The following is a 12,510-nucleotide window of genomic DNA, read 5'->3' as shown; positions in this document are numbered from 1 at the left end:
TTTTTAATAAGAGAACAGACTCCAACCGGAAGTTATACAGAAGCCCCGTGTCACCCGTCAGAGATCCTAACCAATTATTTCTTTATTGCGTAAACCGGCGAACGAACGTACGGTCATGCTTACGTAAAACTGGTCCGCAGCCTATAAACTGGTGGTAGGACGTGTTGTGGGGCTGCACGGGTAGGTACCACCACCCTGCATATTGCTACCGTGAAGCAGTAATGCGTTTCGGCTTGAAGGGCGCGGCAGCTGTTGTACTATTAAAAGTGAGATCTTAGAACTCATGTCTCAAGGTGGGTGGGGGCATTTACGTTGTAGATGTCTATGGGCTCCGGTAACCGCTTAACACCAGGTGGGCCGTGAGCTCGTCCACCCAACTAAGCAATAAAAAAAAAAAAAAAGTTATGAGTTTTTTTTATTGCTTAGGTGGGTGGGCGAGCTCACAGCTCACCTGGTGTTAAGTGGTTACTGGAGCCCATAGACATTTATAACGCAAATGCGCCACCTACCTTGAGATATAAGTTCTAAAGTCTCAGTATAGTTACAACGGCTGCTCCACCCTCCAAGCCGAAACGCATTACTGCTTTACGGCAGAAATAGGCAGGGTGGTGGTACCTCCGTAGATGCCCTTTCATCGGTTCTCTTAATCGATTTTGTGACACGTGAAAATCCAATCGGTCTAATAATTTGGAAGCGCTAAAGAAGCGATTTTTTTTATTTTTGGCGCAGTAGATTTTTTACATACATCAAACGGTAAGCGATTAACAATACTGACTACTACAACGGACACCTAAGTTAAAGGTATGTTAGTAGCAGCGGCTAGACTATCTAGACTAGACTAGACTGTTTTCAGAGCGTATGGGATCATTCACCTTATGTTCTCATAAAATGAATATTAATAATATACTTTTCACTTAGGTTATAATATGGTACTGCCGCTTATTAATAGTATTTAAGTTTGTAAATATTTTCATAAAATCTTTTTTTGTTTACTAGGTTTATAAAACCAGCAGAAAACAGTGTAGTGAGCCTTGCAGCACTCGGAGAAGGCTGGCACAACTACCATCACGTGTTTCCGTGGGACTACAGAACCTCAGAACTTGGAAGAATAAATGTTTCCACGAATTTCATTGATTTCTTCGCTAAAATCGGATGGGCTTATGATCGTGAGTCTGTTTAAATTGTTTTCGCTTTTAACAACATGACCTACTAAAGACAAACGTGAATGATTCTTGATTTGTTTCAATTCAAAGGATATATATAAATATATAAATTTTTCAATACAATAATTTTGAGACTAAAAATGGATTTTCATAAATGAAAGCATACAATAATATGTACAAATTTACATATCTCTGCTGCTAGCCGTTGCGGAGTTCCCTAGTGATGACCGAATCTGATTAGTGCAGTAATAATGTCATGACTTAACTAAAAACTAGCTATCATAATCAAAATTTTTGATAATTTTTCGTGCATGTGCTGTCGACCGCTAAAGAGCTTGTTTATCTGGAGCTAATTCTGGATAGCGATTCCAGCCATGCCAAATATAATGCATTATCATCAAACCGAAAAGATGGAGTGATTAAATGTCCAAGCAATTGGACAGGATACTCAAGGACACACTTCACTGTGCCACTGACCGACATAAATGGCTACAAATCACAAGAAAAGCTCAGAAATGAGTGTTGGATTAGAGGAGGTGGATCATCAAACCGGAAGCAATATCTCAACAATTATTTCACTAGTTTCGATAGAGACGGAATCAGAAGCGTGTAAAATATAAATTCAAACCTGTCTTGAAGATAAGAAGACGCTTATCCGCCGTGCAAAGAGCGATGTAACATTTGACGAGGGTAGTTAGAAAAAAATAGACCATTAAAATGAAAAACCTTTCTCTGCTGAGAGTAGTTCAACATCTACTAAGCCTAACATCTCGTCTCCTATAGTTGAAATGAATGATAGCATGACAAAACTATAGTGTATATATAACCTTTTGACAATGAAACATCAAAGAAATCCTTTTTTCATAATTGTTTTGTTTCATAAGTAAGTAAACTAGCTCACTACCCATTTAGTGTTGCCATACACAAAAACATAAAACAAAAATTGTGAAAACCCCGCCATAAAGAAAAATCCCTGGTACGATAATTGGCAACTGAAAATATATTACATAGATAAGTTCGCTTAAAACGTTTGTCCGTTTACACGTATTTTCCTCGTATAAATCATTTGATTTAAGTGAACACCTGCACTCTATTACTGCTGTTAAATCATTAATACTATAAAAACAATCCTAATCTTATCAATAGTGAATCGATTCATCGATACCGAAATAGATTAACACCTGCACTATTGAAATAACGTTTTTATCACTTTTTTCGAAAGGCCTGTTCTGCTAATTTGGTTTTTATTTGATTACTAATAACCGTCATGCAACGATATGGCCCACTAGATGGTAAGTGGTTACAATTACCATAGATGAGCCACTACCTACAGCTAAGGAATCCTTTCTAATATCGATTGATAAAGGTGATAGCGCTCAGAGAACCTGAAGGACGGAAGTTCATTCCAAAGGTGAATGTTGGGTGTAAAAATGATCTGAAGTTCACAATAGATGGAAACAGTTGTTGCACGTAGTAGGAATGAACTCTGCTCCAGTGACAGATGGTGCGATGGTACTATGTATTAACATGATGGATCATATATATATCTTATTATTTATACCTCTGGTTACGATAGTTAAAATAATACTTATCTAATTCAAATAAGTAATAATCCGAATTGTTAAAGGTTATCTAAGTGTTTTAAAAATAATAATAATAATATTGCAGTTAAAGCGGCCACATCGTCGATGATTGAAAATCGAGCTAAGAGGAGCGGTGATGGCACTTTAGGCGAATCGGAAGAACCCGAAACTAATTCAAAACAACATTTTGACTAAAACTACTTACTTGAACCATCATTGTAAACCAAACTTGATAATCCAAAGTAACCAATTAAAGTACAATAGTTTTGAAAGTATTATAACATTACTTATTTGATAGATTCAACAGCAAAGTTAGAGATATGAAAAGGAGGATTATTTTAAATTTTGTCATTTCGTATATTTGTTGATTTGTAATTAGCTTTTTCCAGCATTTTTAGATATTAAGAGGGATTGACTAAATCTAAATTAATAATTTTTTATAAAAAATACGACCAACTTTTAGTAAATAACTAGCGTTAAGTTTATTGTTTGATAATTGTTAATTTTAAAATTTATGTAAACAGATTATCAAAATACGTTAATGTTTCAAAATAAATTGTATGTAATTACCAAAAAAATTCATAAAGTTCGACGTAGCGAGTAATTACCAATGTAAATTTTTAACAGCTAAATTTGTTAATTACAATTAATGATAAAAAAATTCAAACATTCAAACTTAAAAACTACCTATGAAATAAAATATATATGTTAACACAAAGTTTTTGGATACTGCGTTTTTTAGACTCTCCCAAGACGATCACCGTCCGGTTTACCTATTCCCTGCGATAGGCAAATCACAGGAACGTCTGATTCGTAAACACATATAGGACTTTATCACCTCAAAAGGCATCCACATAAACGAACAGTTTGAGTTCCGCGCCAAACACTCGTGCATCCAACAAAGTGCACCGCCTTATGGAGCAGATCTTAGTAAGACTAAACAGACCTAGACCCGGCCCCACGGGAGACCCTTTCTTCGATATCGCAAAGGCATTCAACAAAGTCTAGCACGACGGTTTAATTTACAACCTGTACAACAAAGGCTGCCAGACTGTCTCGTGCTCATCATAACAGACTTCTTGTTGAACCGTTCGTTTCGGTATCGAGTGAAGGGAATCCGCTCTTTCCCGCGGCAAATCTCGGCCGGAGTTCCACAAGGCTCCACTCTCTCCCCGCTACTTTTCAACTTATAAATTAACAACATATCCGTTCGCCGGCGACCCAGCAAGCCCTCTTCGCCGATAACTCCATCCACGTCAAAATCTTTGCCCAGTCCATATCGTGTCTACTTCGACAACGTAGGTATCACCTCGACAAAGGGATGACATTTCGTCCCCATATTAGGACTGTCCGCGACCGAACCCCGTGCCTACTTGGTCGACTCTACCTAATGATTTGCAAGCGAATTAAATTGTCCTTTCATAACAAGGTGACACTCTATAAAACTTGCATACGTTCCATCATGACCTTTGCAAGTACAGTAATGAGGAATGTTGATTTTCACGACGGCCTAATCTATAAGAGGTGTGCATCTCTGGTAAGCAGAATGAGGGCCAGCTCCAACAGTATCCTGAGCATGATCGCAAGAAGGCTGGACTGTGTATACATGGGTCGCTGTGGTGCCATCTCCCATGGGAGGTTACGACAGTAATTCATTGTGATGTAAATATAACTACTAACATAGGTCTAAGTCTTATTAACAATTTATATGAGTCATGGTTACTTGCAATAAAAACATTATTATTATTATTATAACCGATACGTAATTATCTTAAATAACGTTACTTTTATAAAGCGGCCGAACTGATAGCCCTGTGTGTGGCTTACATAATTATCTAACCCGGCGACGGGACAAATCAAAACCGCTGTCGCCCAAATATGTCTTGACGGATTCAACACGCTAAGTTTCTCGTCCGATCTTCTCAGCGGGTCGTCACGGTGATTCTGTGAAGCACTGCCCTTTTATTTTATTGCTTTGGTTACCGGAACCCATAGACATCTACAACGTAAATGCCGCCACCTACCTTGAGACATAAGTTTTAAGGTCACTGTTATTACATTACAACGGCTGCCCGACCCCACAAACCGAAACGCATTACTGCTTCACGGCAGAAACAGGCAGGGTGGTGGTACCTACCCATGCGGACTGACAAGACGGTCTGCCATCAGTAAAAAACTTGCTAGGACTAGTGTTGGCAAATTCTCTCAACTTGAGCCCGTGAGCTCGCCTACCCGTCCACACATAGCTGGAATAGCCCTTTAGGCTACCAGCATATAGGTAGGGGGAAAATATGTCATATCCCCCGATCCGCTCTCGACTCACTTTTAGACTCTTCCGGCACCGGTCACAATCCCCGTTGAACTCCTCGATTACGACAAAGAATTCGAAATGCGGACACCATAAACACTACACGGTGAATTCCGCCAACCATCTTGAGACATGAGTTCAAGTCTCAAGTGAATTTTATAACCGCTGTCTTCCCCTTCAATTCGAAACGCATTATTGCTTTACATCACCAATAGGCAGAATGGTTGTACCAACCCACGGGCTTGAAATACGTCTTACCGCCAATAATTACGCAAATTCTAACTTTCCGCGCTTGATTTATATTACATAATGTTATTCCTTCATCGCAGGAGTTATTAGTGAACACTTGATATTTTTATATTTGTTTCAATTATATTCATTAGTATACTTTTCCTTTGAAAACATTGATGCCTGCCGGTGTCGTACACCAATAATTTCCCATCCATCGCTTGATACAAGTACACAGCTACAATACTTTTATTGCAATAAAACTTCAGTACTTTAGGAATATTACAAAACTAATACATTATAGTGAAATAGGTTAACAAAACAGAAAATCGAATTCAAACTTAAAACAAATCAGTTAAACTCACTAAAAAGTTACAAGCTGTCACTAAATTTGTCATGTCACGAAAATGCTAGTGATATAAATATAAGAGGAATTAATTAAAACATAACTCCTGCTGTTTTAATCGGAGCAAAGATAATAATATAATAGCAAAATTAGCAACAATATTTTTTACTCGCAAAGCTGTTAGCAACTTCTACGGCTCTTGACTAGCTCGCAAAAAAGTCGAAGATGTATGTATGTAAGAAGTTTACTTTCAGATACAAACCTGTCCTTGCATTGAACAGCGCACTTTGTTATATACCTAGTCTTGCCACAAATACTGTTACAAAGGGAAAAAAAAATTCTGCTGCAAATAACATTTATTACTTTTACAGTGTGTTAGTTTAATACATAAATATAAAATAATTTAAAGTATAAAAAGCTTATTCGAAGTGGTCTCCGTTGGCTGCAATACAGTCCTTTAAACGTTGAGGCCAGTTATCAATAGATCACGCACTCTTTCATGGGAAACATTTTCACTGCCAATCGTACGGATTGTTTTAGGGACTCCAAATTATCATGGCGTTTAGAGCAAGCCGTACTCTCTAAAACTGACCATAAATCATAATCCAGCGGATTAAGATCGGGACTAGACGACGGTCAGTCTTCAGCTCTGATGAAGTCCGAAACGTTCGTTTCCAACCAAGACTGCGTAGACCGAGCTTTATGACCTGGCGCCGACTCTTGCTGGACGGACCATTCTTGATTATTGAACATGGTGTTGTTAAGGGACTTCACTACCTTCTCAAGAATGGTATCTTGATACAATTGTGCCGATGTTTTGATACCTTTTTCACAAAAGTATGGCTCAGTCACTCATTCATAGCTAATACCCCACCAAACCATCACTGAAGTCGGATAGTGCCCACGTTGCACTCTGTCGACTAATTAGGAAGCTTCCTTAGAGCTTCGAGCATAAATACGGTCATTTTATTTGTTAAAATGTTGCTCAATTGTAAAAAATTCTCATCCGTAAACATACATTTTCTATGACCTCCCTTTGCGTACCGCTTCAGTAGTTGTTTCGATTTTACCACCCTATTCTCTTTTAAATTATCAGTTAAGAAATGACCAGTACGTCTCTTATAGGCTGCAAGTCCTAAGTCATCTTTTAAAATACGCGACAAGGTTCTAGGTGCTATCTTCATTTCCCGAGATAAAATCGTTTGCTTTCGGACAGGATTTCTTCGAATTCTTTCCCTTACTGCTTTGATCACCTTTTTCGTACGAACACTACGTGGACGGCCAGATCTTTTTCTGTCACAAACAGAGGAGGTCTCATTGCACCTATTAATAGCCCGGTACACAAACATTTTACTAATACCAAGCTTATGGAGAGTTTTAAAAATTGCATTTGGCTCCATACCTACTTTGTGTAATGCAATCACAGCGATTCGGTTCTCTTTATCACCCCACTCCATTTTAATATCGCAAAATATTGTACAATGTATTGGCGCCAAAATGAGAAAACTCAATGAGCAATCATATAAAAATGACAGATTCCAAATTCAAACGTAATATTTTGTTTATTTTTAATTGTAACAGTATTTATGGCCAGACTAAGTATATTTTTTGTCAACACAATGAATAACATTTTATTAATACTTGTAAATATTTTCAAAAGCTTCCTCGTTCTAATAGTAATTCGTTGCACGGTGTCAAACACTTCATATTAGTTCAGTCTTCAGTTTTCCAAAGTCTCGTCATAAGAACGTTGAGCAGCTATTTGATGTTGATAGTCAGCAGTAGAAATATCAGACCACCATATATCTAAGTAAATTAATGGGCGTTAACGTCTATCTTCTTCTTCTTCATCGTTCCCTCATTGCTGAGGATCGCGATCACATGTGACTTTCCTCCACAGTGTTCGATCATGGCATGGGCCGCATGGCATAGACTACCACCAAGCGCTTCCTTTACCAGATCTGACCATGGTGTTCTGCCCAAGGCGCGCTTGCCCTCTAGGCGACCTGAAATTATGAGCTTCTCTAATTTATCTCTGGGAGACCGCATAACGTGTCCGAAGAAGCTCATAACACGTTCCCGGCAGATGGCAGAGAGCCTTTTTCGAATGTTTAGCTCCATTAGAACGGACTCCTTAGCTCTCATGGCAGTCCACGGTATTCGTAGCATCCTCCGCCACTCCCACATTTCAAAGGCAGCGATATTTTTGATAACGCAGCTTTTCATGCAATATGCCTCCGCTTCGTAGACGAATATGGGAAAGACCAGTGCCCGCACCAAACGTTGGTGTCTATGAGCGTTGATAATAATTGAATACCAAATAGATAATGAGCTCGCTCTATCCATCGACATAAAAAATAAAATTAACAAAAGTTGTTTTTTTTTGCCTAGATGTGTGGACGAGCTCACAGCCCACCTGGTGTTCAGTGGTTACTGGAACCCATAGACATCTACAACGTAAATTCGCCACACACCTTGAGATATAAGTTCTAAGATCTCGGTATAGTTACAACGGCTGCCCCACTCTTCAAACCGAAACGCATTACGCATTACGGCAGAAATAGAATTATAATTTTTGCGGGTTTGATTTTTATTATACGATGTTATTCGTGGAAGTCAATCGTGAACAATTGTTAAGTACGTATTTCATTAGAAAAATTGGTACTCGCCTGCAGGATTCGAACATCGTTGCATCGCTATATACGAATGCACCGGACGTCTTACCCTTAAGGCCACGATGACTTCGAACGATTGATGCCCCCCTTGGCATATTTCCATTTATAAACCGTCTCTGTTTTAGCGAGTATAAAAGTTCACAGCTTCACTTTTTGCTTAAACTTTTTATGAAACAGTACTTAACCAGTTAATAATTAGAAATAAAAAACAAGGTCAAAAAATGATAATGTTTTGAGCATTTTTTGTTTTGTCCACGGGTAAATCGTCAGTCATGACCATAATACATACCTACATCTACGTAGTTATTATTTCTAAAACAGAAAGTATGATTATTTTCATTTGAAAGATTCTGCTGGGTATTACATGGTTACTTCGCGGCTTATTTCAAACGCAACGCTGTCACGTGATCACAATTAAAGGATAAGTACATCTGATGCACCATAGCAATTGAGATCTTCAACTGAACAGCTTTTATTGTTCATTATAATTAGGCAACGGACCGATTTTTTTTTTTTTTGAAAGATAGCTCCTTGTTTTGAAGCCTTTCTAGCTTCACGAGGATCAGTGGCCGAGCATCGATTAAACCAGGAGGAGCGAAATTTGCTAAAAAACTCCCGAGGACCTCCGAAAAGTCTCACAGCACAAGGGTAGATGCTTCCACAGTATTTCTACTGCCAGATCGAAATAACAACTTGCCGAAAAGATCTTAGGAGAAACTACGCAGGCTGCTGTAGTGTAACGAAGGGTTAGGGTGGCTGCAGCTAGCGTCAGATCTAATAGCATCGGAACATCACTGAGAATAGCCCAGGTGGATCAATTAGATTTAATCTTCTTGAATTCTACATATTATAGCTATATAATATTTAACAACAAATTTAATGATAATGATGAAATAATAGATCCTTAATTTAGCTTCTAGGTAGATTACTGCGCATATGGTAAGGCCATCTTCGCCCTCTTGGAAGCAAATTACTATATGTTTCTTTATTAATCGAATGAGTGTGGCAAATTGATTGAATATAATTTGTGTGATTAACTATGTAGCCTTGAATGTCTAGATGCTGCCGAAAAAATTAAGGGCATCGAGAAACTGAAACTAAGCAAATACGTTAGGAGCTCTTGAGATTATCAAAGAATAAATAGAATTTAGATGTGATTTATGTTTTGCAAATAACTTTTAATTTCAAAAAGAAAACGTGTTTTTTGTTTAAATACAATTACATTTTATGACTACCAAAGGCAGACGAACTTACTGTACACCTGGGGCTAGGTAGTTACTATCGGATACAGACATTAGTAATACTATGCCGCTACCTACCATACAGGACACTTCAAATCTGGCTTTGAGGAAGACGAAGTGAGAATTCTTAGAAGACGATTCTTAGCGACTGGCTGTTGCCATCGGCATGAACGGCTTTCTGACTAGTCATGGCAGTAGATACATTAGCCTTAGTAAGTAGTCTTCTTGATAACGTCAGTTGACTTGTTTGTGGATTTTCCTCGACTCCTCTTTCCTTTCATGTGCCTCAAAAACAAGGAGCTTTTAGCTTTAACCAAGTCATTACAGTCTCTCTGGGCTCTTTTCCAAAGTATGGTGGAGTGTGTGTACCATATATATGTAAACAATGAGAGCCGAGTGTATTTCACGATAGACGTACTGATGAGACGCACCCATATTCAAATTTCCAACATTTTGCGTCGAACTTTACTTTGAATGCGTCTATCTTAGATAGTATTAGGGCTTTAGGCGTCCAGATCTCTCTGACGTAAATGAAATAGATCAAGGTGCGCATGAAATTGATCTTTGTATTTCGGTTGATCCCTTTATATAGATGACAGATACTATGAAGGCTGTTGTTGTTGTTGTACTCCTAGGGTACCCCGTTGGTACATAGGGCCCTCACAAGTTGTCTCCACTTTACCCTGTCTTGCGCTTGCTCCTTGACATCACTCCAGGTCACGTTGGCAGTCCTCATCTCACTCTCCACGGTGCGTCGCCAAGTGTGTACAGGGCGACCAGGTGTTAATACTTAAATCCTATCAACATCCAAGTCAGTTGTCTGCCGTTGCTTAATCTTTGCTGCAGATAGTTCAAGGCATTTATGATAATCAACACACGCGGGATGAGTTTCACCATGTGCAGCACTGGGTAAGCGAGAACAATCGGAAGTTCCCCCGTCGTCTTCGACTCAGACCAAGCCAATCTCCGTGGAACGAGCCCCAGTGTTTCTGTCAAATATCAAGGAAGTGAGAGACAACGTTAGCATATTTGAGTATGATGAATCTATAAAATTTGTAGACCACACAAGAAATTGAGCCAGACCTTTAGAACTGTCAAGTGTATCATACTTTTGCAGGATCTTGGTATCTACAAACTAGGATAAACTAAGAGGCATATGCATATCGGTCAGAGTTAAGAAGCATATTAAGGTCGTCAAGAATAGCCGGGTACTCAAGTCTGCAGTTTGTTAACATGCTCCGGACAATTATTTCAACGATTTTGTTACACATTTGCAAAATCTAATCAGTCGCTAAAAAAAACAGACTAATTCTATGTGTGTTGAGCGAGAAATAAATAAATAGGAAATAAATAAGTAAATAACTAACTTTAATAGAGAAGATGGTTCCCGGTCATTGGTGTATCGCGTTCCATCACAGCAGTTGTTTATGACCCAGCGGGGTATCATAGATTCGTGGCTTTGATGGGTTCACCAAAACACGCGTAGCTTGCTGGGATGCATAAATGTGTCCAAAGCGCCTATAGCGCACGGTATACGTGCTCCCGTGACAGCTTAACTTGACTGCGACAGCAGTTTATCGGTGGGATAGGGAGGAGTAATACTCCGTTAATCTCCCGTAGGGACTGTTGGGTACTGGGTGCGGGGGCGCCCGGTGCTCTGCTGTCGGTTCCGTGGTGAGGCGGCGCAAGGTGGCTCCTATGCGCCACTCACGGTGTCTCCCGAGACGACGTCCTACGGGATCTTCCCAGGGATTGGATCCCGTCCTATTGTCAGGACGGGTACCGGCGACGGCGAGCCTGCGGCGCGCATTGTGCGGTACCGTAGGTTTCGTGGAGTCGGAGTGGTGGAGCACAATGAGGTTTAGTCGGTAGTCGGTTTTGCGGGGCGGGCCCTGCGTGGTAAACGCCGCTCAGCACCTCGCGCGCCTTTCTCAAGGCGTAGTCTCCCGGTAGGAATTGGAAGAAGAGGAGCACTTTGGTCTTCCTCTTCTCCCTCTTCTTCTCTGGAGGCGCCGGAGTCCGACATAAACCGGTCTATTACCCCTCTCGACCGGGTATCCGTAAATGGATTCCCCAGCGTTAAAAAAAAAAAGGGAGGAGTAATACTGTTAATGAAATAGTCCTAATAACCTGAGTGTAACTCAATATCCCTACGCTGAAGTACTGCAGTCGAGGGGTAGAGAATGACATGCAAGTAGACAAATATGTCATCTTAGGAAAAAAATATAATCGTAGCACTATTTATTTATAGCATTTAAATATATAGCATCAAGCTTCAATTAAAATTCTGTTTCATTAAATTAAATTCATCACATTATAAAAATTAAAAATTTTTGATAAACAAAATCGCTTCGTGTGATGTTGTAAAAAAGTCTTTGTTATGAGTGTTACGCGACTAAGCTTATTATAAAAAAAAAAACAAAAATTTTATTTTTTGCCCGTCTGCCGCTAAACAATTAATTTTCGTTCAAATCGTCGGACTTGTCGGATCTAAGTAACCAACAATTTCATCAGGCCAATGTGAATGCATTAATAACGTCGCACTATATTAAAAAAATGAGGGAAACCGCAAACCCCGAATTTCGAAGAACTTACAGACCATCTAGTCTGCGTACCTAGATGATCACTTAACATTGATCATTGATAACCTATCCTATTAAAGATGGTCCTTCGCTTACAGTCTCTCCACCACATTGCGTGCTTATTCGACGATGTCGACGTTAATTGATTGATTGATTACAATGAAAACAATATATCTAACAACAAAATCCGAATAAAACAATATCCGATCGATCAAACTAATACTGTAACAGTCAACAAAAACTAATACTGTAATTTTTTAATATAATGAATTTAATATAATTTTGTAGGCAGCAACTTGGCTCTGCCCCTAGCAGTGTTGAAGTGCATGGACGACGGTAACCACTCAATATCAAGTGGGCCGTATGCTCGTTTGCCTGGCCATA

At 39.3% G+C, this 12,510-nt stretch overlaps 1 protein-coding gene across 1 annotated transcript in view; it reads left to right on the top strand.

The window, feature by feature from the left end:
* Positions 1-3,001, top strand: part of LOC101736567 (stearoyl-CoA desaturase 5) — a 38,162-nt gene extending 35,161 nt beyond the window's left edge. The window contains 3 exon segments of the mRNA NM_001309576.1: positions 997-1,166; positions 2,832-2,861; positions 2,863-3,001. Of these exon segments, the coding sequence (NP_001296505.1) occupies positions 997-1,166; positions 2,832-2,861; positions 2,863-2,894 (232 nt within the window). The 3' untranslated portion in view covers positions 2,895-3,001.
* Positions 3,002-12,510: the final 9,509 nt, after the last annotated feature.

This window comes from Bombyx mori, chromosome 12 (assembly GCF_030269925.1).
Source record: "Bombyx mori chromosome 12, ASM3026992v2".
NCBI classification, from domain to species: domain Eukaryota; kingdom Metazoa; phylum Arthropoda; class Insecta; order Lepidoptera; family Bombycidae; genus Bombyx; species Bombyx mori.
This window is presented reverse-complemented; position numbering and strand designations above follow the sequence as displayed.